Source organism: Acanthochromis polyacanthus, chromosome 13 (genome assembly GCF_021347895.1).
Source record: "Acanthochromis polyacanthus isolate Apoly-LR-REF ecotype Palm Island chromosome 13, KAUST_Apoly_ChrSc, whole genome shotgun sequence".
NCBI lineage: Eukaryota > Metazoa > Chordata > Actinopteri > Pomacentridae > Acanthochromis > Acanthochromis polyacanthus.
In genome coordinates, this window is record NC_067125.1 from 24,398,716 (window position 1) to 24,425,878 (window position 27,163).

Here is a 27,163-nt window from a genome sequence, read left to right on the forward strand (position 1 = left end):
GTTAAAGCTTGTTAAAGTCACACTGCAACTATACTTACACCATGTAGATTCATTCTGTTCGTAGATTTTAAGTTCCCAGCTGTTTTGTTTTTGGTTTATACAGATACTGAGTCGTTAGTAGATCTAGCCTTTCCTCAGCTCCTCCAGATCTTTAAGGGGGATACTGAGGCATGTCTGAGGCAAAGAGATCTCTGCAGTGTATCCTGGTTCATTACAGGCAAAGTTCTTCCATTTGAACAAATGTAAAGCACCTTAACTAGCCTTGTTTCTTCTCCTAAATGACCTCAATGAACTCGTTACCTTGTATTTGATGGTCAATTCTTGCTTTCTGCATCCGTTCATCCACAAATTCATCGTCTACAGAAGACTAATGTTTCTTTTGCGGAGCGGTTGAGCAAGATTCTCGATCAAGCACACCTTTATAATTAATCATTTAAAGGATTATAATTGAGGTAGTTGCTGCAGAACATATTTGCAGCTACACGCTTGCGATCAATGGAGCCCAAAGGCAACAGGAAGTTGTAAATTCTCCAGATATCCTGTGCTATGTGCAGCAGGATACTCGACTGCTCTTCAGGAATGATTCCCAATACAGGGCTGCTCTTCAGTAACACACAGTGAATTTGCCATTGTGCTGCATTCAGGTGTTTGAAGACCCTTGTAGACTCGTCCACAAGAGTTACGTCTTTAAATGCCTACCCACAACTGCAGACACAAATGTACATCGACCAGTAAATCAATGTTCTTTCTCAATTCTCATCACCAAAAAAGGACCAGTACAGCATCTAAAGCACTGACTTTTAGTTTCACAATCCCATTAGTACACATTATTTATGGCTTTTTTTTTTTAAAGACTGTGTCAGGAAGTGTTCAGGAAAGAACCAAAGTACAGAGACAGACATCTGGCAGTTTGTGGTAAAAGGATACTTTAATCAAACAAAGCTACTGAACACAAGGTGGAGAGCAAATACAAGATGGGAAAGAATCCAAAAAAATCCCCCAAAAAGTGCCAAATTCATTATTCAAAAGAGGAGGGAAACAGACAAAGGGAGGGAGGAAAACATCAAGAGATACACAAGGACTGGAAATTACAAAATAAAACAGGAAGTGGAAACAAGACAAACCAAGACCATGACAGGTTGTTTTCATCATGTCTTGTTGTTGGACAGCCTTTTTAAAAAAAAAACACTTTTCACTGATTCATCTGGTTCCAAACTGCAGAATTTTATTTAAATTCAAGTGAAGATCTTGAACAGATCGAACCTGTTGCAAAGGAGGATGCAGAAATGATCAACTGGCAGCAATCAACTGTTGAATGGAAGTTTTTTCAACTTTTTCTTGTCATTGTGAATCAGCAAAATGTCTGAGTGTGCAGTAAAACCATAAATCAGCAAACTTTATGGTGGATTTACACACATTTCATTGTATAAAAGTTTATGGTGGCAAATAACCCACCTTTTATCTGTTTATTAGTACAATTTTCCTGGTGTTTACATGTATATTAAACAGAGAAGCCCAACAAATCCAATGATTCCCTTTGAGCAGCATTGGAAATTAAATTCAAAGACTCTTTTTTAATCAAGCAGAATTGAAAAACAGTCAGTTTGGGACAATCATAGCAATCCTAGATTGAAATATTTTACATTTTAGAGGGTGCTTGGAGACGTTAAAGATCCAAAGTTGACCAGTAGAGCTTCTAAATTTGAGTTTTCAGTCCCTTTAGCCTTACCTGTAGTTTGGATTTCTGTCATTTTAAAGGATTCAGGGATTTAAAGGCTTTTTGTTGGTATACGAAGCAATAAATTAGTTATTATTGCCGTGAATTCTTATTTGTGCAATGAAAAGCCGATTTCCAGGATAATTTTGGCAGATTATTTGAAGATTTCCTGAATCTTTCAAGTAGATTCAGTGAGAATGTTTCCAAACCTCAGCTTCAGTCCAGCTTATTACTCGCTTTTATCTACGAACATACAACATACAAGCAGCACGTGGCATCTCTGTGACGCAGAAAGACTCAAACTAAAATTATGTTGGATTCAGCCGCTGGGTTTGACTTTGAATATTGCTGGCCAAGGGGGGAAACCCTGACGCAACGTGAAAACAGAAACCTGCTCTCAGAAGCTACCAGTTTTACTACCAGTTTTACTACTCACGTGTGCTTTTCTGGTACATGTGACTCTTTATTTCTAATAACAGCCAACTAAAGGAGCTGATTCATTTTAAGAAACTAGAGAGAAAAAGGAAAGAAAACACGTTATTTCCTACAAGCCGGTAATCTTTCACCATGAAACCAGACGCCTCAGAGTGACTCACCTGCACCTAAATATTCCCAACATGTCGACTGACTTCACCTGTGTTCATATGTAGCATGATTATAAATATAAATATCTACTGTATATTCTGTCTCCTTGTGGCTCCACAGAGGACGATTTTTCCATCATCCAGCAGGAGATCATCATCGTAAAAAGCTGCAAACATCCCAACATCGTGGCGTATTATGGCAGCTACATACGGTCAGACGTCTCTCTTAGTTTATCCTCTATCTGTTATTGTTATTATGATTGTTATTATTATTATACAAAGTATTTAACTCCTGTTCTGTCTGCAGAGCGAATAAACTGTGGATCTGTATGGAGTTCTGTGGAGGAGGATCCCTGCAGGACATCTACCACGGTGAGAGAACGGAGATCCTGTAGCTCAGAGGTGTCAAACTCACTTTAGTTCAGGGGCCACATCACTCCAGTTTGATCTCCAGTGGATCAGACCAGTAAAATCTCAGCAAAATAACCTTCAATCAATCAATCAATCAATCAATCAATCAATCAATCAATCAATCAATCAATCAATCAATCAATCAATCAATCAATCAATCAAAATTTATTTACAGAGCACCTTACAACAACATAAAAGAAGACCAAAGTGCTTTCCATCAGTATGGTAAAACGAAACAATACAATTTAGTTACTACAGAACCATAAAACCATCAGAACTTTAATCATCACCACTGTAAATATTGACAATTTTTACAGCATTGTGCCTCAGTTTAACATTAATACATGTACGGGGGGGCCTCGGTTTGTGACATACGGTGTTTCGTCGTAACGTGGAACTAGTTGACGAGCAGAGCGGATGAATACGTCGTCACGTAGCGCTATAAGATGGCTTTGTTTACATTTGCCTGTTGTACACCACCTTAGATTGTGCTGCTTTCACGAACTTTTTGTCCTTCATTATGGCTCCCAAGCGTAAGTCAGACTCTTCTGATGCTTAGAAGAAAAGGAAATCCGTCTCCATGGAAGTGAAATTAGATAGAATAAAACGGTAAAGTTGTAAAAAAACAAAACAAAACAGTGCAACGCATTCTGTTTTCTTCTTCTAAAATGACTCATACATGTATGAAAGTTGTTGGTATTCATGACTTTTCCGTAGCACTGATCAATATCGTGATGCACGCAAAGGCTTTGGTTCATTTTCGGCAGAGTTCTGACTTTTGTCTTTCCATACGAGCGAAACTCTGATTTACCGTTTGGCGGGTTGGTTTTGGCCCACGAGCCGTCTGTTTGACACCCGTGCTGTAGATACAGTCATGCCTGTAAATACTACATTTATCACGTCAGTCTTGAATTTTCTTTGATTCCTAAAACGTCTAGTCTTCTCTGATGGAGTCATTGAAACACATGAATCTTTGTCACAGAATCACAGTCATGAATTTTGCTTCTTTCATAGATTTATTAAAGGTCTTCTGGAAATAAAACAATGTTGTGTGGTGAATAAAAGCATCTACAAGTGGACTGAAGACCACTGAGTTTGCTCCATGGAGTATTTCAGTTTAAAAATACACCGCACAACTACTCGATCACTCACCAGGTGATGCCAGTTAAGCTTGTGAGGATCTTAATGTCGGTCTTGGAGCACATTGTTTTACCAAAATAAGGTCTCATGTAGCAAATTGGAATTGGACCTTTTATAACAGAGAATTGTAGTATGGGCAGTTGAGAAACCCAAGAGGTGTAAATTATTCAGCACAAAATTGAAGTTTTGTACTTCAAAACGTCCTTTTCCTCTACCTGCAACTTGCTCTGACCTGCTGCATCGAAAAGGAACAAGTTAGGAGGAAATAGAATACCAAAAAAATAAAACATTTGAGTCTCTGTAGAAACATTAGAAGGACACAGTTTAGGGCCGTTGTTTCTCTCCACAATAAAAACGTTTGAAATCGCCAAAATCTTCCTTTATTACAACTTTTAAATTTGTAAAATCGTGCAAGAAACTCTAGAGTCTGAATTTGTGGCTGCATGTATCTTATTTATTTCCTGTACGACCTCTGAATGCTGCTTTTATATTTGAATATTATCTGTATATTATGTTAAACTACTAAATTGTTTTAAATTCCCAGTGACTGGTCCTCTGTCTGAGCCTCAGATCGCCTACATCTGCAGGGAGATGCTGCAGGTAACAAGAAATTAAAACACTCTACGGGTTCTGCTTTTAATAACTAAAATAAATAAGTTAAGGCTTTTATTTTGGTGACAAACTCAGCTGTGAGTTTTGTTTGTTTGTGACCCTGCAGGGCCTCGACTACCTTCACGCACAGAAGAAGATCCACAGAGACATAAAGGTGAGGGACGAGGGGCTTTAATCAAGTTTATGTCTGAAAATATCAGGAAAATAACCAGATTTAACTTTTTTTAATCCAAATCCAGCTTGAAAAAATGGCTCACAGAAAATGAAACTCTCTGAAAATTAAACTTTGACCAAAGTTTAACATTAAAATATGAAATAAAATCCACTGAGGTGCTTCTTTAGAGTTTATTTCTGTCCCACGTGGGTTCAGTTAAAGATCACTGAGTGGGTAAAGAGGAGTCTTGTGCTTATAAATATAAATAAACATGTAAGTTCAATAAGATGTTTGTTTAATGTCGCCTTCTTGTTCTTCCAGGGCGCCAACATCCTGCTCAACGACCAGGGCGAGGTCAAACTGGGTGGGTGGATGTTTGTTTGCCCCGTGGTGAACATGAGTCACCAACAACTAAACTAAAAACTAACCGTCTCGTTAAAACATTTCAAGATGCTTTTGGTAGAAGTTCTTCTCTGAACGTCTATTTAAAGCCTTGATTTTGACTCGAGTCTTGCAGGAACTTGTTGTTTTCACACCAGCAGCAGATACAGAAGGAAATTAAGTCTTTCTCATTTGTCGCAGGTGTTAAACTTCTTTGGTTTTTATTTATATTTGTCATTTCCTCTCGTTGTGCAGCTGACTTTGGGATCTCAGCTCAGATCACGGCGACTCTGGCTCGCAGGATGTCGTTCATCGGGACACCGTACTGGTAAGAAACCAGCTCAGTCTGCAGATCTAACATCTAACACTTAATGCTGAAACTTAACTGAGTTTGAAAGAGCTTAAAATGGAACAAAAACACAGATTTGGACATTAATTACCTGAAAAGATACCTCAAATTTAGACTGAATTTGATGTTAGAGTTCTCACTCGTTTTACCACATCAGGAAATCCATGAATATAATAATAAATACAATTTTATTTGGCATTCACGAGCTGCTTTGACAGTCAAAACATGCAAACACAGACAGCCGTAAAATTAAATAAACAGTAAAAATGATAAGTTACGTGAATAATTAACTAGATTAGGATCAAACACAGGAAGTAGGCAGTCTAAAAATAGAAGATTGAATGATAGAAATTAAATATTAAGGAATTAAAGACGACATCGCACCAAGAAACATTAGAATTTTGTGTGAAATAAACCGATAAATAGTACATAAACACAGAATAGATCACTAAAATTAACTAAATCTGAAAATAAACTGCCCTGCGACAGACTGGTGACCTGTCCAGGGTGTCCCCTGCCTTCGCCCGAGTCAGCTGGGATAGATTCCAGCACCCCCCGCGACCCTAGTGAGGATAAAGCGGTGTATAGAGGATGAATGGATGGATGGATGAAAATAAACTTCACATAAAAGCCGGTCGAGGGGCCCTGATTGAGAAAACTCTTGTAAATATCTTGTATTATGTCGCTATTATTATGTAAAATACTATAAATAACCACAAAAAACAAAGCTGAACTGACTTTCTGCACCATCCATGCTCATTTATTTTTATATACAGGAATCGATTGTACTTATGTCTTGCAGCTTTTCTCTGAGGAACTGCGTTTATTCTCAAAAGGATTTCCTTGAATAAAGTTTTATTTTATCTCTTATTTTATCTTATTTGGTCTCGTGCATTTTTGCAGCATATTATTACAGATTTAGTACATTTTGCTATAAATATTGAACTTGTGTCTTATATTTCAGTATATTTGCTTTTTTTTGAAACATTAATAAGCTTCTTCAACACACCCAGATGATTTAGACCAGCGTGTTGCAAGAACAGTAGTAACATAAACACAGGTGTGCTCGTTTTTCTGATGTTAACATCGCGCTGCTGTTCCCCTCCCGTCCTCAGGATGGCGCCAGAGGTGGCAGCGGTGGAGATAAAGGGCGGCTACAATGAGCTGTGCGACGTCTGGTCCGTCGGTATCACCGCCATCGAGCTGGCGGAGCTGCAGCCGCCAATGTTTGACGTCCACCCGCTGCGGTAAAGAAAGAAAAAATGTTTCACAAACACGACAAAAGTGCAGATTTAAACCTTAAGTTGTTTTATTTATTTAACCACAACAACAATCCTGAAGCTTGGCGTGTTTGTGAAGACCCACAGAGGAAGTTTTTTCCCACCAACAGGCAGTTCTGACCTCAATGCAACCAAACATTTACTCCTACATGGGTGATTATTTTGTTTAATGCTTCATATGTGGAATAAACCAGTTGTTTTCTACCTCACACATTAGTTTGTCAAACATTATCGTGACTTCAGTTGCTTTTAATAAATTTGAAAATGTGGAAAAAAAATATATCGAGCATCTTGATGGAAAATTTCGCAATAAAACTCTGATCTCGTCGCATCTGGAAACTCACAATAAGACCTCAAATGTTTCCCCTCAGAGCTCCGATAAACATGTGAACACGTGTGATCGTGAACTCCCACGCTGACGTTCGTAGTGAACACCACACGTTTCCGACTCCTACAGATTCAGACCAACTGTCCTCAGTGAGCTGAAAGAGACACGAAGCTGACGTTTGTGATGTTAATGGAGATTCTCATCGGCCGTGTTGTTTTTTTTCCCTGCAGAGTTCTGTTTCTCATGTCGAAGAGCGGCTACCAGCCTCCCAAACTGAAGGACAAATCCAAATGGTGAAGAAAAAATACAAATCTACTAACATGCGCAGCATATTTACTCATTTAAACTGGATCGACTGCAGCTTTCTGCATGTTTTCAGCCTTGAGGAGACATTTCTTACTCTATTTTACACAAATGAAAGGTTTAAATCTTAATATACAGAAGAAATAAAAGCTCCTTCAGTCAGATAAATAAACCTTAAGTTACTTTTAAGATAAAATAAACACAATTTTTCCTTCTTAGAGGTTTATTTTGTGCCTTCTAAAGATATTTAAACAGCTCTAAAGGAAATATAATATGATAAGTGTAATAATAACAGTTTATATGAGACATATTTTGTGTAATAAATGGTCAAATAACAGAAAAAAAATGCAGATTTCTGTCAAATAAGGAAACACAGGCTCATTATTCTGCATATTTTTTAGCCTTGAAAGATGTTTTCTTCCTGTATTTTACACATAAGTGTTTAAATCTTAAAATGCACAAATAATAGTCAGGTAAATTCATTATAGAATTAGTTTAATTAGTTTTTCTGTGCCTTCTAAAGACAGTTAAGCAGCTCTGAAGGAAATATAATGCAGAAAATATAATAACCAAAATCAAGTTTTTAAGTAGTTTAAATAAGTAAAGTTTCTTTTATTTAAGTATAAAAGACATATTTTGTGTAATAAATGGTCAAATAGCCGAAAAAATGCAGATTTCTGTCAAATAAAGAAACACAGGCTTATTATTCTGCATAGTTTTAGCCTTAAACAGAGTGTTTAAATCTTAAAAATGCAGAAATTTGCATGATTTTGTTGTTAGAATTTAATCTATAAACTGTGTTTTTCCTGTTTAGATGATGCTTCTGTACCTTCTAAGGATATTTAAGCAGCTTTAAAGGAAATTTAATATGATAAATGTAATAAGCATCGGAAAAAATCAAGTTTTTAACGAGTTTAAGTAAACAAAGTTTCATTTATTTAGGTATAAAAGACATTATTTGTTTATTAAATGGTCAAACAACGGAAAAAATGCAAAGATTAATTGTCTTTATAAATATATAGTGAAGTTTTGTCTGACTTTTTACACATTTTAGAAGAACTTATAACTCAGATTGCAGATAAGACATCCTAAATATAAATAATTAAAAGCAGAGTTCTAGGAACATTTAAAAGTGCATGCAGGTTCTCTGCTTTTTTGTCGCTAAACGCCACCATCTTGTCTCCTCCTGTCTGCAGGTCGTCCATGTTTTATAACTTTGTGAAGGCGATGCTTGTGAGGAACCCCAAGAAGAGACCCAGCGCCTCCAAGATGCTCTCAGTCAGTATTAATCAGTCAATCACATGTCCTCAACTTTATTTGAAAAACATTCCTGCATCAAACCAATTGATAGATTAAATTTAGAAAACCCGACATGAGACGAACCGTCACCTAAATGGAGCAAATACTGCTTATAGATGATGCACGTCATTTTTAAATGCATCAATACTGATTTTTAGTGGATTTTTATGCATTTTTTTACTTTGTATTGGTAAAGATATTCAACATATGTCGTACATTTTATTATATTTGGTTGAAAAACAGTTTTTACAAGCTATTATATTATATAAATATACCACAAGTTAATTTTTAAGATCAGATAAACACAATTTTTCCTTCTTAGAGGATGTTTTTGTGCCTTCCAAAGATATTGAAGCCGCTCTAAAGGAAATAGAATATGATAAATATAATAAGAATTGAAAATAATAATAACAAATCAAGTTATTAACTAATTTTGTTCAGTGAAGATTCATCAAAAAGCAGAAAAAAAGCAGAGATTTCTGTCAAATAAGGAAACACAGACTCATTAGTCTGCATATTTTAGCCTGGAAGAGATTTTTTCTTAATGTGTTTTACACATAGTAAGCGTTTAAATCTTAATATGCAGAAATAACAGGCGGACAAGTTAATTATATAATTAGTTTCATCTATATACAAGATTATTTTCTACTTAGATGTTTTTGTGCATTCTAAAGATTTTTAAACATTATTAAAGGAAATAAAATAAAATAAAATATCATGAATATAGTAAGAATTTAAAATAATAATACAAAATCTGTTTTTTATTTGGTTTAAACAAGTGAGGGTTCATTTATTTAAGTATAAAAGACATTTGTTGTTCATTAAATAGTCAAATAACAGAAAAATGCAGAGGTTTCTGTCAAATATGGAAACATAAACACCAGTAAATAAATACAAATTTTAAAAAAATAGCAATAGATCTTTTTGTGAAGTTAAAACCTGGCTGGTGTTCCCCTCCTGTCCTCCAGATGGCGCCAGAGTTAGAAAAACAACTTTAAAGCAGCATTAATAAAGATAGTGTAATAACATTAATGAAATAACATTGTAGTTGCTTCCTGCTGCCTCCTTGTGGCGCTAAACAGAACGCAGCCGACCACAACTTTATGTTTTTGTAATAAAAACATCTTTACTGCTGTTTATTTCCTGTTTATTTGCTGTTTCTGATGTTTGTTCTTCCTCTGTGTGCAGCACATGTTCCTGACCCAGCAGTGTCTGAACCAGGAGCTGACCCTGGACCTGCTGGAGAAATACCGACACCCTGAGAAGCTGAAGACCTGCCTGACGGAGGACGAGGAGATGGAGGTCAGAGTTTATTTACGCTTCATCAGAGAGTCTTCTGTATGGATCTACAGACTCTGAAAGTGTTTTTCTGCTGATTTAAGGTGGGAGTTCCTGGATCTTTAAGGCGGATTCAGTCCATCAACAAACACAACCGGGCAGAGAGGACCAACTCCGACATAAGCTGTAAGAAAACCACTGTTTCTGTCTTTTGCTTGAGAATTACAAGCGAGCAAACAGTTGAACACAACATTTTTGGAGGGAGCATGGAGTTCATCTCCCTAATGAATCCTGTTCTTGGCCATGACTTCCAGTCCTGTTGCTCCTGGAAAGAGAAAACTAATTTATTCTGCTCCTGTTTACTTCAGTCTGCAGCTGACATTGTGGAAAATGACTGAAATATTAATGTGTTGAATATTTTGTACCTGTGGCTGCTCAGTGGAACAGATCTACACTCAGAGGCCTACGAAGACCGAATCACCGAATGTAACGGTAAGTTTATCACATCGTATACAGAGATACTTTACACAAATTTAGACATGCAGTATACAGAGGAACAGAGCACACCCTTTTGCTATATCTCCAGTATCAAGTGATCCAAAATATTGAATAATGTACTGAATGTAATGAACAGTCAAAAACAAATACTTTATAAAGACTGTACAGGGGTCATCGACTTAGGTCAGACTTCCATTCCTACGGATTGACGGAAGTCGATTTTCGCCGTAAGTCGGAAATGTAAACAAAGCCGTTACGTGCATCACAAAATCGATCAGCTGTTTGGAAAAATCATGTTCCAAGTGCTTTATTCTATCTCATTTCACTTCCATGGAGATGCTTTTCTTTTTCTTCCATGCACTGTCATAAGAAGAGTCTGACTTACGCTTGGGAGCCAGAATGAAGGGCAAAAAATTAGTGAATGTAGCACAATCCAAGGTGGTGTTCAACCGGAGAATGTAAACAAAGGCACCTTATAGCAGCACATGATGATGTATTCGTCCACTCTGCTGACCAACTAGTTCCACGTAACCAGTTACGATGTAGTGCCACATCGTAAACCGAGGACCTGCCCATAACCAGTTCTGACGTAATGACGAAACGCTGTAGGTTGAGGACGTCATAAACCGAGGACCTCCTGTACTTCCCCAACGTAGAAACTCAGTGCAACAAAAGATGATACACCTGAAACCAGTCCAGCTGTGATTTCCAATCAGCACTATCAGGGTTCTAGAATGAGAGCTTTCTTCTTTAAACCTACAGACTGTGTTTATGTCTTCATCATGGCTTCATATGGAAAAGAAAAGTCTGATTGTGAGACTTCACAAAAATAGAAAAGGATCCAGGATGATTAACTAAAAATTGATGAAGCTCAGTTTCAGCAGTAATCAGGAGGTGTAGAAGGAATCATAGTACCACTAATCATGGCTGCAGTGGTCATCCTCCTAAAACCTCCTGTATGTCGACCTGTGAATGTGATGAGAGTCCAACCCTCGCTGCAGATCTTTTGAAGCGCAATTCTTAGGTTCAAGCCATTATGGAGCCCGAAAGAAAAAGAAAGGTTTCCGCTGTGTGGGACCATTTTGATTTTATATTGGCAAATAAGGTATTCGTTTTTATTCCCTTGTTTCATCCTGTTCCTCTCAGTTCCACTTGATCTATCAGAACTCAAATCCTGAATGACAAAACCTTGGAAACACTTGTTTTTTTTTATTAAAAAATATATTTTAAAAAATCCCCTCCCTGCCTCAAAGACATCCATCACACATGTGAGATAATCAGAGTTATGACTAACACATTATGCATTTCCCCCAAGTGCTGCGTTTGATATGCACGCTGTGTAAATGTGGGTGAGTAATGCTTTTGTTTTCACTAAAGAGATATTCACTTGGGTGACAAGATGCCATCTGCTAATGTGGTTTATACAAAAGTGTAAAACTGGTTGGTTTGCTCATTCAAAAAACATATAAATCTTGCTTGGATTTTTGCTGCAGGGATGGATTCTACCGAGACTTCACCCATTCAATCAGTGTATCAGCTCAGCAGTTTTTCTTTTACATGCATTTTTTTTCAGAAGTCTTGCCAGTGAAGCAAACCAGTTAAGGTTTAAGCTCCGTTGAATTTACCTCAGGGTTAATAAAGTATCCATCCATCCATCCATCCATCCATCCATCCATCCATCCATCCATCCATCCATCCATCCATCCATCCATCCATCCATCCATCCATCCATCCATTCATCTACAAAAACTGTTGCACCTTGACTATTTTTGCTGCAACTCATCCAGATTTCCACAACAGTTCCAACGACACGATCTAAAAATCTGTTGTGAGCGAACTGACAGCCATCAACATTCGACTTGATCAGATGCTGCCGCTCCAGTCGGAGGCCATCAGTGGTCAAAGCTTCCTCCTCGGCAGGATCCATCGTCTCTATTTACAGTCCATCCTCTTTATACTGCATTATTGATCTTGGCCTAGGTCACGGAGGTTTGGCATGAAGGTGGGGTGGGGTGAGGCCGCAGAGGAGGAAGCTTCTCCTGGGTGTCTCCAGTGCCAGCTTCCTCTTATTTAGCATTTGACCCTTTTCTTGGCTTTACTGCTCAATGCAGCAGCCTTATTTTCAGCACGTAATCGATGGTTGCCAATATTTAAAACAAAGTCCCATCGCTGCTCTTCAACAGAAGCTTAGAAATACTGTAAACAAACACACCTGATCTATGTGAGGCCAAAGGTTTGGAGGTTCATTTTTATGTCATTCCTTTACTCCATTTTCAACAGGTGATTAAAAAACAGCAGTTTGCATTATGAACTCCTGCTTTCCACACTGTGCCAGGTGTTTCGTACCTCCACACTTGCCACTCAGCTGTGGGCTTTTTCTCACGCTTGCTGCTGTTATTTTACTCTCCAGTCCATTAGCGACAATGCTGTAGTGAGCCGGGGCCAGATGGTTTATTGGCCCCGGCTCCAGAAACAGAAAGCAGCCTCTTAATGGAGTGAAAAAGTAAAAGCAATTAAAGCTGCAAGCACTGTTGGACGTGTTCTCGCATCCTTGCTGGTCGGTGAATCCACACATGTCCACCAGGTGGCGCTGAGATCGAGAGTGTATTTCGGCCTGTGGATATCATCAGGACTGGATTCTGATCACACATAAAATTTCAGGCAGATTGAAGCACGTATGGGGCAGTTACACAGCATTTGTTGTCCATCCACCAGGTGGCGCTATCACTCTGACTGTATATTGGTCTATTGATGTCATCAGGACCAAACTCTGATCATACATGTAAAATTTCAGTCAGACTAAAGCATGTATAGGCCACTTATACACTACTCACTGTCTGGCCACAAGGTGGCGCTATGACTGTGACTGTATATCAGCATATGGATGTGATCAGGGCAGGACTCTGGTCACACATGTAAAGTGTGAGGCAGAGTGGAGCATGTTCAGGGCAGTTACACAGCATTTCCTGGTTCATGGCAAATTGTGAATTTCCAGGGGTCGCCATTTCTAAGCCCTCAAACTTTTGCGGACCATTTTGATAACTAGGGTAAAGTGTCGGTGCTCGGACCCTAATGGCACAAATCTACCACACAAAATGATCAAAAAACATGCAAAATGACAACAGAAATTCCTCAAAGAGGCATAAAATCCCCCCTAAAGACATAAAATGACCAAAAAACATGCAAAAGGACTACAAAGGGGCAGAAAATGTCCACTAAAGTCCTACAAAGAGGCATAAAATCCCCGCAAATCATACCAAATGATGACATATAGGTCAAAAAGTCCCACAAAAAGAAGCAAGACAACCGCAAAGAGACAGTATGAAGGACAGTTCATAATATCAGTCTGTGTGGACCATGTCTAATGAAGCACATTCTTTGGTTGGTTGAGATCAAGATCAGTTTGTTGGTCTCAGATAGAGTCCAGCATGTTTGGTATGAACCTGACCAGGACCACTACGGTGAATGTGTAGTCCTGACAGTGAAGCATAGTGGAGGGAGTGGGTTGATATGGACCTACCTGTATTCTAAATGTCATTTGCATATTTCTGAATCAAACTGTACATCTCATGATAACACGAAAATGGTTTAAACCATTTTAAGATATAAACACAACAACAGAAGTAGCTCAGGTAGCTGCAATGGTGACTTATTTTTAAATAACAGTGCAGCAAAATGTGGTTAAATTTGATTGATGAACTGGAAATAGTGCAGAATCCTGAACATTTTCAGTGTTTTTAAATGTTTACAATCTTTAAACTTTCTGGTTAATGTGCATTTGCAGTGAAAATATGACAGATTTTCCATTTGGCTACAGGATCCACTGTACAAAGGACACTTGGAGGACTCAGCTAGCGATGTGTGCAGTTTGTGTTTATTCACAGTAAATATTTTCCTGTTGTTAGGCCAGTGTTATCTCAGTCCACAAAAAGCCAACAGACACGACACAATCCATCTGTGTTAATGTATGGTAGATATCAACTGTACAGGACTTTTCAGAGGTCGACTTCCTTCACAATTAATAACCATCCAGTCAACAGCACTTTTCTATTTCCCCAACTCTTTCACCCACATCTGTACTTTCTGTTTTGTTTCTTCCAGTTAAGGGCTTCGTCAGAATGGAACAGAAGCAGCAAGAGTTCAACAAGGTAACCGACTCACTGATCGATCATTTAAACACCGACGTCTGATCAAAATGTTAAACCTCTTTCCTGTTTGTCTGTCAGGGAGCCGGATTCGAACTCGGACGATGACGACTACGACGACGTGGACATGTAAGAAAACGGCCCGCAGATTCACCGAATGCTAGAAAACACTTGATTTGAATGTGTAATTTGATGTTTCTTTCTTTTCTCGGTGTGTTTTCCCGCTGCAGCCCGACGATACAGGCCACCGGGTGAGCTGAATAAACTCTCATTTAAATTAATGTTTGTTCCTCATTATCACACCAGAATGAAGCAACATTTGTTCTCTGCCAACAGACTCATAATGCCGCCGGACGAAACGCCGCCTCCACTTCCTCCAAAGGTGAATATTGACCAAAAAACATCATCTGAACACATAAATATACCATTTATTAGTGTGTTTGTGGCAGCGTTAAAGCCTGTTGCAGTGTTTTTACATTAAAAAGTGTAATTATTTGATGGTTTTTACCTGTTATAGGGAATTTAATCTTAGTTTACACACAAAAACAACAAATTACGTGCAGTAGAGAAACAATAGAAGCAATGATTACTGTGCAGGATAGAAAGGAAGCCATGCTATTATACAAATAATTGAGAAAGGACAATGGAAAAACAAAAACATGCAACGCAAACAATCTCTAAATTAACAGATAAAAAACTCAGAATAAGTGAATATGCACTGCAAACATGAGCATCTCGCCATGAAACTCAACATAAATAGGAAACAAGAACACAAAAATTGACAAAGATGATTTTAATACCATATTCGAATAATTTAACAACTGCAGACTTTGAAATATAATTTATAAAATGATGTTTTGAGGTGCGACAGTGATTTTAATGGAAATTCTACTTGGAAATGAATAAACGTCAGAAGATAAAATACAAAATTATGAATGTAGCTGGAAGATCTTTCCTGTAAGTCATGTATTTAAACATAAATAAGCCAAAAGATTTACGTTACCATTAAAAACATTTCAATTATTTAGTCATATTTGTGCAAAAATGTAAATTTAAAATGCATTCTGCAAACAATTATTACCAAAAATCTCTGAGTTGTCGTTCATATTGTTCTCCTAATAGTTATTAGTTAGCAATATTATTTGATTATTGCTACTTCTAGCAGTTTATTGTGTTGAAATTTAAGTTTTTAGTTGCAAAATTGCAAAAATGAGCTATTGTTGGTTGAGTACAGTAAACAGAATTGTTGCCTCCATTGGAACCACACCACCAGTCTTCAGTACAGTTTTTAAGCTACCTGTTGGGAAGGTTGTTGGAACACCTTGGAGAACTTTCCACCCTCCACGCTCATTGATCTTGTTGTGTTTCTACAGCCTAAAGCGAGGACCAGCTCAGAGGAGAGTATGGCGTCTGAGGAAGATAGATCCAGGAAACCCTGCTCCCTTTACGCCCCCTCACCTCTAATCAGGACCTCCAGCGGGACTCATGCCCGACCAACGCCTCATCCACGACCCTCCAGACATTCAGGTGAGCTTCAGCTGAACACCAGATACACAACAGAGCCCTTAAACTGAGTGTGTTTCTGTGTTATCATGTATTTATTGCAATGTTTGACACTCCTGTTAGAGGATTTTAAACAAAACTTGTACTTAAGTGACTGTATGTCCTTTACAATGTTGTATAAGGTGCTGGACTGAATTATCAACAGGACAGAAGAAGTTTTTTAGCTGCTATAAGAGACTTTATAACACACGAACCTTTCCAAATCCCTGAGTATTTTTTGGAGTAAAAGGAAATTCATCACAAAGATATGGAAGGAATATGGAACATGAGTAAATCTGACTAGAACAGGAAAAAACTGCAAGACCGAACAAGAAAGAGACTGGTGATGGAGGCCACCAAGACACCTATGACTCCGATGAAATAGTTTCAAGAAAGAGACTACTCAGAGATGCCACCAAGACACCTATGAGTCCTCTTAAGAAGTTGCAGGAAAGTAGCATGTAAGGAGGCCACCAAGACACCTATGACTTCTCTGGAGTATTTACATGTTAGATTTTAGTTGCTAAAGACACATTTTCTGGACATATTCAAGTATTTATGGTCATCTTCACATCTTGTTATTCCACAAAAACACTTTTCTTGCCGTTATTCTGTAGAATATCTCAGGAACAGAACAGGAGACTGAGATCACATTTCACATTGATTTAGATCCAACTTTCTGTGTATGAATGTGGTGTAAATTGATCTTCCAGTGTTCTTACTGTGTGCCTGGATGTGTTTGTGTGATTCAGACCCCATGTCGTTACCCGTCCAGCTGAGCGACAGCCCAGAACACCTGCTTCCTCCTGAACTCCCTCCTAAAGGCATCCGCAGACGGCAGCTCCCATCGAAGGTACAACAGAGGCTGCACAAAACAGATGATACAAAATCAGAACACGTGGCCTCGTTTGGGAACACGAGAAAGTCTCCTCTCCTTCACCGTCATCATTATATTTTTACTTTTTGTTCTCAGGATCCTGCTGAGTGCATCAGTCCGATTATGAAGAAACTTCCTGTGAGTTTCTCCTGCCTGCAGTCAACTCTGCTGCTGAATTTCTGATTCGTTTTCAGACTAGAAACCATTTTAATTTTGTTTATTCTGACATAACATTGAATTTAAGATCATGAAGTTGGATCCTGTGGTACTCTGGTCAGACAAAGAATAGAAAGCATGCAGGTTTTGTAGATAAAGCACATAAATCATCATTCTCTCGTGATACTTCGTGTCTTAAAGTCTTGAAGTCTGTGCTGCAGAGACGACAGCATGAATATTTTAAAGCTCCTCCTCCCTCTCTCCATCTCCAGGTCTACTTTAAGAAGATCTTCCACGGCTGTCCTCTTAAAATAAACTGCTCCACGACCTGGGAGAACCCTTCCTCCAAAGGTTGGTTCCCCACAAATAAAACGCTGTGAATGTCTCCGTCTCATAAAACTTGTTTTTCTGACCAACCACCGTGTTCGTCTTCCCCCCTCAGACCAGCACCTGATCCTGGGAGCAGAGGAGGGAATCTACACCCTGAACCTCCACGGCTCTGAGGCCACCATGGAGCTGGTAGGATCTTTATCTGAACGAGTCACTGCAGAAATTACAGGAGTTACAGGAAACAGACTAATGAGGAAGGCCACCAAGACATCTGTGACTTCTTTTAAAAGGGTTAGAAGAAAGAGAAAATTGATGAAGGCCACCAAGACACCTATGACTCCCTCTGAAATAGTTACAAGAAAGAGACTAGTGACTGGGGGTAAAGTTCTTCATCTTATCTTAATAAATCGCTGCAGAAATACGTCACTGATCTCCAGAATATCTCGGTAAACAGCTCTGATGCTGGCCGTCTTGTTTTGGCCAGTTTTTGGGTCCTCTGGTTGCTGTGATGTAAATCCCAGAGCAAAACACTGAATGAATGAGTCACACTTGATCAAAGCAGCTCCTCTAAAAGCCTGAATGAGCACAACTCCTGCCCCTGTGGCTCATTTCTCACTGCAATATCAAGTCCTGCACCTCTATGGAAACACCCATCAATCAAAGGAAAGACAACTGAGTGTCTGATTGTTTATTGTGCAATAATTGCCATCATGTGCTACATTTTTCTAATTTCCCACAGGTGTTACAAACAATTAATAACAAAAACTACATTCTGTAGATAATTTACTGTTTACATTTCTCTTTTGTTTCCAAACTCTGCCTGCAGCTCACCTGAAAACGCTGAATTTTCCTCAGGTGACTGTTGGTCATAGCTGAGTCATTCGTGGCTTCCTAGTTGTGCCGAGGACCACAGATTATTTTTATTTTTTACAGAATCTCTTTAGTGCAAACCCTTTATTTTTGGCTAATTTTAAAAATAAATTATGTAGAATATAGTGGATTTTTCATTAAATAGTGCAATTTCAAGGACTGTTTGAAAGTTGAAAATCTGATGATTCTTTCCATTGTTTTCACTGTCTGGCTGATTAACCGCGTCATTTTTTTTTTGGTGAATTAGGAGAAAACATGCCTTTGAAAGTGGTCCAGAAAGTGTTTTTGGGGTGAAACGCTGGAACAGTAAAGAAGCAGTGAATGAATTTATGTCTCCTCTTTCTCCTCCAGTTGTATCCTGGGAAGTGTACCTGGGTCTACACCATCAATAACATCCTCATGTCCGTTTCAGGTAAATTAAAAGTGATAAATAATCATCATTTAGCCACCGTGTTTGAATGTCTCTTTGGTGTTTTAGTTGGAAGATCCGACTGAGGAGCTGCTGACAGGATTTAATTATGTTTTTTTTGGATTGCTTTTCATTTTGCTGTGTTTGCTGACTGAGTTTGCCACCTGGACTAAATTAAAAACTAATTAAAGAACTCTCTCTCTTTTCCAAACAGTGTTGGAAAATGACAGAAAACAGACTTAAAACTAAAGTAAACAAAGGCTGAAAACACAAGTAAATAACGAAACAAGAAAACAGCGTTGGGGAAAAAAGCGAAAAAAGAGAAAGAAAAGCTACATCTTTCAAATTAGAATGAGTTTCGTTCACATACTATTACATATTATTTTGTATTTCACGTATTTAACATGTCAAACACTTTAAAATCTTCTGAATTTATAGAAATAAATTTCACATGTATTCATCTAGACCTCTGATACTCTGAGTAAAATCAGTTTGTTGACTAAAACAAAAACTGTTTGCAGGTAAATCATCGCAGCTTCACTCCCACCTGTTGAAGGAGTTGTACGAACACGCTCGAAAAGAGAGGATGGTTCCTTTACCGACTCATAGACTGTTACCACGGTAACCACACATCACCACCAGATTCATTCTGATTTTTAAAAAAAACAATCCTTTAACACTTATTTCAAACTATATCATCTGTTCTGTGTTCAGAAAAATGGCGGTGACGAGTAAAATCCCCGACACCAAAGGCTGTAAGACCTGCTCAGTAGGTGAGAACCAACAGGAAGAAGCTCAGATAAAAGGATGTTGGCACCATTTGAGATCAATCTGAGGATTTAAATGACACTATTCAGATTTCTGTTTGGTTAAAGTGTGTTGTTGGTGTGGTGTTGCAGCAGGGAATCTGCAGAGAGGTTGTGTCTTCCTGTGTTGTGCTCTGGAGTCCAGTGTGATGCTGCTGCAGTGGTACGAGCCCATGCACAAGTTCATGCTAATTAAGGTACGTTAATCAGTCTTTGTTTTTTATTTTAACTAGTGATATGAGTATACAGTCTATTATTCACCCCCCTTTAAAACTTCCCCCTTTGATTGTTTTTTAACATTGAACTAAGGCCAATATAATTTGCTGTTTTTGACAAGAATTTACAAAAATTTCAGGAATTTGCAAAAAAGCTAGTCTGAGCTTAACGCTATGTTCTGTGGACACCAATAATTGTGGAGCACGGTGGTGGCATCATCATAATGTGAAGCATGGTGGTGGCAGCATCATGATGTGAAGCATGGTGGTGGCATCATCATAATGTGAAGCATGGTGGTGGCAGCATCATGATGAGAGTAAAATGAAAAGTCTAGAGAAATCCTGGAGGACAACCCAGTGCTTCTCATCATGATGCTCCCACCACCATGCTTAATATTTAATCTTATGGCCAGAAAAGTCTCTTGCAGCAAACTGTAAAACCAACATATGAATTTTTAGTGTATGGAAAAGCATGTCTAAAGTGGGTGTACGGGAATTTTGTATTTTTTTATTCATTTTCTACTTATCTCAGAAAGTACTTGATATAAAGACCTAAAATTAAACTGATATTATTTTAAACATATATAGTTTATAGAAATGACAACAGGAATGTGTGCTAGTTGAGATGGAGGGCTCATCTTTTATGCTTCAGTTTTTATTTGATCTTTTCATTGGCCCGTTAACATCGACAACAGCTCAAAAAATGACTGCTGGCAGGGAAACAAAGCATTTTATTGTCACCATGAAACTCACAGTCAGCTTTAGACCTCTGACTATAAATCATGGTTTGGAGTCAGTTAAACTGTGGCTAAAAGGTCACAGGTTTAAGTGTTCTTGAATGCAGCATTCTCTGCTTTGTTAGCGGCACTTTGTGAGAAGAAAAACCACAGCTGGATGGTGTTTTTTAAGCAGATTTCCGTATTTTTTCCTGCAGCATTTCGACTTTCCGCTGCCCAACCCTCTGCGGGTGTTTGAGATGGTGACGGTTCCTCAGCAGGAGTATCCTCTGGTCTGCATCGGCGTCTCCAGAGGCTCCAGCCCAAACCTGCCAGTCCACGTAGAATACATCAACCTCAACTCCAACACGTCCTGGTTCACCAACTCTGGCCTCGGTACGCTGAAACTGCAGCATTATTATTCACTAGAAAGACTTTACAGGAAGCTATAAAAAATGACATTCCTGTACAACTAAAATGCATTTTTAAAAGGGAAATCAGCACACGTTTATGTTTATTTTCTTGGTTCACAGTTTTTTTTTTAATATCATTTTTTAGTGCATCTCAATAAATTAGAATATTCTGTAACTCAACTTTTCATATATTCTCAATTTATTTTTCTTATCATTTCTATGGGATTAAACAATCTACAATCCTCGAAACTACAGAATAAAGACACTAATTAATTAATTAATTAATTAAATGTTGTAAAAAATCTACATTACTGGTGCATCTCAAAAAATATAACATTATGAAAAAGTTTAACGAAGTGAAAATTTAACATATTCTAGATATTTTTTGTTCACATTTAGTCATTATGACTTGTAGCTCTTTAAATTTAAAAATCAAGTATGAAAAATTATTAGAATATTTCCATAAATCAATTTTTAAAACAAGAATTTATGATAAAGAAATGTGCAACTTCTGAAAAATATGTTTATTTATACACTCAAGACTTGGTTTAAATACTCTAATTTACTATAAATACTGCAGCTTCTGATACTTTGAGATATATTTTAATATTTAATTATAAAATTTTCATTTTCCTAAACAACTGATGGAAATTACTAAACTTTATCACGATATTGTGCTTTATACAATATATACTAGTGCATCTCTACCATTTAAAATATCATGAAAATGGAATATTTTTCAAAATTTCATTTATAAAAAATGTCAACTTTTGATATATTCTATATTTGTTTCACATTTTTATGGAATTGAATGTTCAACACTCCTTACAAATAAAGAATACGCAAATATAATTATCATAATGATAATTAACAGTAGTTCATTCCACACTCAAATATTTTGAAAAAGCTGAAATATCGGTGCTTCTTGAGAAAACACAACATCATGCAAAAGTTTACTTTTTCACAGAAGTTAGGTATGATATAATAATATAATAAAAATATTTTGTGTACTTGTTTGTTTTAATTTTGATGACTAGTGTATCTCAAAATATTAGAATATCATCACAAATCAGTTCCAAAAAATAATTTACGATAAAGAAGATAAAGAAATATGCAACTTCTGAAAAGTTTATTTTTACACACAATACTTGGTTCAAATGCTCTCGTTTACCACGTGTTGCTGCATCTTCTGATATTTTGAGATATGCTTTAATACTTCTTTTTATGGGAACCCATCATTATCAAAGTCAAAACAGAAACACTTCGGCACCCAATAAATCTGGAAAATGGAGGCGATGCTGTCATGATGTTGATAAAGGGTCATTTTTAACCCAAACTTTGATATTTTCTTGAACCTAATCATATTCAATTCAATTCAATTTTATTTATATAGCGTCAATTACAGTCAAATTGTCTCAAGACGCTTTACAGAACCCATATGCCTGACCCCCAGAGCAAGCCCAAAGGCAACAGTGGCAAGGAAAAACACCCTTTTAACGGGGAAGAATCTATGTCCATATCATTTTGGTCCCGAAACGCAGATACTTGTGTAAATACATTTCTTTCAAAGCATAAAGCACATTATTCATAAAACAATGATTTTTTTGTTAGACAGAGTTGGCCACGAACACAATAACACCGTCTGAATTCACTGTAAACCCTCTTCTACACCACCTGTTGTTTTTATTGTTGTTTTTGTTTGTGATGGTGGTGTTTTTGTGTTATTTCACAGAGAAACCTTGTCCAGATGTTGTTCAAGTCAACCAGCTGGACAGCAGCTCACTGCTTGTCCTCATGGAAAGTACGTAAAACAAGTTTCTTTTAGCAGTACAGAAGGTTTTTTACACATTATACTCATGTACCAGTGTTGATTTGCACTAATTTAAAGTACAACATCAGTAGAAGCAAAGATAAAAGAACAAAAAGCTGCAAAACGATGCTGTTTTGCAAGAAATTAATAGGATATTTATCATGATGCTGCCACCACCATGCTTTACATCATGATCCTGCTGCCACCGTGCTACATGTCATGTTGTACAGCCATATGTGCAGCTCTTTAACACCAAATGCCACTATGCTGGGTGCTTTCATGTGAACTAGCATTTCTGCAGAGCACAAATTAAACTGTTAGCCAAATAGAGAAGATGCTACGATGGTTGTTGTTTACATCCCTGCCTCTGCTAACATGGAAACCCCAGTTTTCTATTGTATTCTTGTAAGATTTGACAGTTTTCATAGATTTGAGCAGCTGTTTTTGAAGCAGTTTCCAAATAAGCCAAATTTTCCATCTTTTCAGCCCCAAAGTGTGGCTACTTTGAACCGTCTGACTTACATAAACCAATCTAGGGGCACATTTTCACTTGGTTCAACTCTACAGATCATTTAAAACGTCTTTGTAACCCCGTCCTGAGGTATTTATTTGTTGGACAGTTTCAGGATCTTGAATGATTGGGGCTACACCAGCGTCATGTTTAGTCCTTGTCCACTGTTGTTTTTCTAACTCTGAGTCTCCGTCCTGTAGAATCAGTTCACATAGTCGGTCTGGAAGGAGAACTGAAGAGCAGCAGACCTCACGAGACCATCTTCTCTCACGAAGTCGAGTCTATAGGTGAGAACAACCAGCCTCAAATCACCAGTGGTATAAAACTCCAGATAAAAGACCTCAGTTCTGACTGTGTTTGTTCTTTCAGTGTATTTTGAGGACACCCTGTTGGCTGTTTGGCGTCACGGCTGGCAGAGGAGAGGGAAAGTTTCCAGCGAGGTTCTGGAGGAAAACATCGACCACAGGAAGATCTTCAGACTGGTGCAGTCAGACAGGTACAGTATGAAGCTAGCGCTACCTGCTGGGTGTTAATGTGGAGCTGGTTCATGTTCAGAGGTGTTGAGAAAAATGAAACTCATTGAGACATTTTGACTAATTAGAGGAGTCCTAGAGCGACATTAGCAGCTTTAAATGATGTTAACATGCTGGTTTGATGTTTGCAATTAGATTTTAGCATGTTAGCATGCTAGCTTTAGCTAATTAACCAAAAGGCACAGCAGTCAGGTCATTAGTTTGGCAACATGTGAGGTTTGTTCAGGGGTAATCTGATATTATAATACAATAGTCATTTACCACATTAACAATGTCTAGACTGGATTTCCAGTTCATTTATTGTTATCTTCATTGAAAAAAAAACTGCTTTTCTTTCAAAAATAAGGACATTTCTAAGCGACCCCAAACTTTTAAAAGGTAGTGTATATTTGCTGTAAAAATAAACAAAATCTTGGTGTAAAAATTTTTGAAAAACACAAACGCCAACACAAAACTGAATTGAATTCAATTGGATAAACTAAAATCTCAACCTGATGACGCCAAATAACACATCAGAGTTGTTAAGGTTCATGAAACTTGAGGGAAACTTGAAATCAGTGGGGTCTTGATCATGTAAAATATTAAAGAATGTTATTTTGTTTATGTTTATTCTAAAATATGTCTATGTCCGTGATTTTTTCTTCAACTAGCAGACCTAACAATGTCCCAAATAGCTCCTAATAATCCTGAAATAGTTCAGATAAAGGCCGTGTTGATAAATGTTCACAGATGTCTCACTGTTGTTCAGATCGAACTAAAAGTCAGACTTTAGTTAAATATAGTTGTTTGACCAGAATGTTTCCTGAATATGAGAATTTTTGGCGCCTCCTAAAAAGCAAAATGATAAAAATTGAGAATTTAACAAAAATGTAACCAGTTTTGTTCCAATTACTAAAGCATAACAGACATTTTTCTTGAGAAAATGCTCAGAACTAACATGAAGATGCAAATATTGCTCTTAAACAAGGTGTTCGTCACACAAGAAATGCCCATCTTGAGCCAGGAAACCCTACTTAACTCACTAAAATCATGCTAATTTCCTTTAAATTCTGGGTAAATTAACTGTTTTTTTAGGTGTATCAAGCTTCTTGGAGAAAAAACACCAATGAAACTTGCTGCTACGGTCTTGAAAAACTCTTTTCCTTCTGTTGCTCCACAGCACCATTAACAAACCATCAGAGGACAATAATAAGAAGAGATACAAGCTGTTATGTGTCTCTTTTCTACTATAATGTGAGATTGCTGTGGTGTGTTTCACAGAGCAATTGCTACAGGAACTGGACTATCTACCATGAATGTGAATAGAATAGAATAGAATAGAATAGAATAGAATAGAATAGAATAGAATAGAATAGAACTTTATTTGTCATTGCAACAAGTACAACGAAATTGCAAAAGCTCTTCAGTCAGTGCAAAACTGTGAAGAAATACGATTTAAAAAACACAAAGATATAATAAAATAAGGTAAGGTGCAAAATAAAATAACAAATTAAGTAAGTAATAACAATAAGGTGCAGGAGGGAATGGACTGGAATGATACAGGAATGACATGAGGGAGTTATGTTATAGCAAGAGGTAGTGCAACTAGCCTTGGTTCAGAACTGAATTTCAGTCTAATCTGTCCAATAATTGTTGAAAACCCCCAACGTAAACGTCATCAGAGGGTCAGCAGGCTTTATCCTCAAATGAACACAAATGTCATCCAGTAGTTGTTGGGATATGTTGACGAAATTTACTCTAGGTCCTTCGTAGTTTGCTGTAGTGGTGTGTTTTATTGGTATTTCTGGTAATAGTGTAGATTTACCAACACAGAGTATGGGTCTGCGGAGGTAAGTCGACCCAGAGTGTTGTCAGGGTAGATGTTTGATAGGGTTGTCAGCAGACGGATCAAAGAGTAGGGAGGGAGCCATATGGAACTACCAAGATGAATATTGGTTAATTTGGTTGCTAATCAGTGATGGAGGGTAAGACAACAGAACAAAAGGGTAATCAAATCAAGGAGTCTGGCAAACAATTGTAAAGAGAAGGTCTGGCAGACGTTAGCACCTAATAAAGGTGACTGTAAGTATCTGTAGCTAAAGAAGTATCTGTAGTATCTGGTATTTTCTTCATCAGATACTTGGACCAAAATGATGGACCAACTCAATGTTTGATATTTTCTGCTTTCAGGAGGGTCGTCTTGGAAACGCATCCCACCGAGGACCAGTCGGGTTTGTCCAACCTGTACATCCTGGAAGTCGCCGAGAACTATGTCATGCTGCCCTGAGCGTCCCGCCAGCTGGAGCAGGGCATCATGGGAGACTTCCGGCTCTGTATAAACGTCTGCACCGGGAAGGATTTCAAACGTCTGGATGGAGGAGGAAATGTTGACATGGTGTTCCAGGTTGATTGTTGCTGCCTTCGTCCCTCCGTCTGAAGGGAAACTGCTCTTATTTATGCTTTTGTGGTTTGTGGAGGGGCTTGGAAGCAGCTAGGAGATCCCCGATACGCGTCCCGGTTAAACTCCTGCATGGAGTTTGCATGTTCTCCCTGTACACGTGTGGGTTTTCTCCGGGTATACAGTCCAAAAACATGCTCAGGTTAATTGGTGTTTCTAAATTGTCCGTAGATGCGACCCTTATGAGGGTTAAACGATGTATAGATGATGGAAGAATGGATGGTGGAGAATCCAGACAGCTGAGAAACTAGTGAAGGAAGACTCTCCTCCAACACTAAGAGGAGTCTCTGCTGATTGAAACTGATGCTCCGCCGTGTGTTTGTGAGCCGAGCTTGTTTTCAGTGTTGGATTAAAGTTTTACTGCTGTAATAAACGTAATTGACACAAACTGAGGTGAAGCTGTGTTGATCTGGGAGGGAAACGGGACAAATCAGTCAATGGAAGGTGACAGTGAAGGTAATTAAGTCATCTATAGTAACATTTGCTTTAAAAATGAGTATTCTAACAGTTTTCCACTGTGTTTTTTGGCCCATTTATTGTTATTTTACAGATTTTAACTGCTACAGATAATATGTAGTAAAATTAGAACACTGTCCGAATCACTAAACTGTATTATAACAAATTTTAATTCACTGTTTTACAATGTGAGACCATAAAATTACAGTTTTACTATATTTAAATTAGCAAAAAAGTCATAAAGTTACAGATATTTGCTGTTACTTCAAAGAAATGTGTATATATTAAGGATTGAAAAAATGGCAAAACATTCATTTTAACTTTTAATGTGACAATAAATCACAGAAAATGAATCATATGTAAAATAAATAAATTTTATATATATATTTGAAATATTTATTGAAATTGTATTTAATCACGTGTGTGTATATATACACACGTGGACAAAATTGTTGGTACCCCTCAGTTAAAGAAGGAAAAACCCACAATTCTCACTGAAATCACTTGAAACTCACAAAAGTAACAATAAATAAAAATTTATTGAAAATTAAATAATCAAAAACAGCCATTACTTTTGAATTGTTGATTAACATAATTATTTAA

The 27,163-nt window shown here is 37.6% G+C and overlaps 1 protein-coding gene across 1 annotated transcript in view; it reads left to right on the top strand.

The window, feature by feature from the left end:
* The window catches only part of LOC110970744 (mitogen-activated protein kinase kinase kinase kinase 5-like), a 57,874-nt gene extending 31,381 nt beyond the window's left edge, over window positions 1–26,493 (top strand). The window contains exons 6-35 of the mRNA XM_051958132.1: window positions 2,423–2,513; window positions 2,609–2,673; window positions 4,397–4,452; window positions 4,571–4,618; window positions 4,940–4,982; window positions 5,255–5,327; window positions 6,464–6,595; window positions 7,187–7,249; window positions 8,456–8,537; window positions 9,747–9,860; window positions 9,941–10,022; window positions 10,276–10,328; window positions 14,436–14,482; window positions 14,561–14,608; window positions 14,710–14,730; window positions 14,816–14,861; window positions 15,853–16,006; window positions 16,774–16,874; window positions 16,995–17,036; window positions 17,327–17,405; window positions 17,497–17,573; window positions 18,606–18,666; window positions 19,185–19,284; window positions 19,378–19,436; window positions 19,563–19,666; window positions 20,619–20,796; window positions 22,546–22,614; window positions 23,335–23,421; window positions 23,504–23,630; window positions 25,837–26,493. Of these exons, the coding sequence (XP_051814092.1) occupies window positions 2,423–2,513; window positions 2,609–2,673; window positions 4,397–4,452; window positions 4,571–4,618; window positions 4,940–4,982; window positions 5,255–5,327; window positions 6,464–6,595; window positions 7,187–7,249; window positions 8,456–8,537; window positions 9,747–9,860; window positions 9,941–10,022; window positions 10,276–10,328; window positions 14,436–14,482; window positions 14,561–14,608; window positions 14,710–14,730; window positions 14,816–14,861; window positions 15,853–16,006; window positions 16,774–16,874; window positions 16,995–17,036; window positions 17,327–17,405; window positions 17,497–17,573; window positions 18,606–18,666; window positions 19,185–19,284; window positions 19,378–19,436; window positions 19,563–19,666; window positions 20,619–20,796; window positions 22,546–22,614; window positions 23,335–23,421; window positions 23,504–23,630; window positions 25,837–25,933 (2,399 nt within the window). The 3' untranslated portion in view covers window positions 25,934–26,493. The remainder of the gene's footprint in view (window positions 1–2,422; window positions 2,514–2,608; window positions 2,674–4,396; window positions 4,453–4,570; window positions 4,619–4,939; window positions 4,983–5,254; window positions 5,328–6,463; window positions 6,596–7,186; window positions 7,250–8,455; window positions 8,538–9,746; window positions 9,861–9,940; window positions 10,023–10,275; window positions 10,329–14,435; window positions 14,483–14,560; window positions 14,609–14,709; window positions 14,731–14,815; window positions 14,862–15,852; window positions 16,007–16,773; window positions 16,875–16,994; window positions 17,037–17,326; window positions 17,406–17,496; window positions 17,574–18,605; window positions 18,667–19,184; window positions 19,285–19,377; window positions 19,437–19,562; window positions 19,667–20,618; window positions 20,797–22,545; window positions 22,615–23,334; window positions 23,422–23,503; window positions 23,631–25,836) is intronic.
* Window positions 26,494–27,163: the final 670 nt, after the last annotated feature.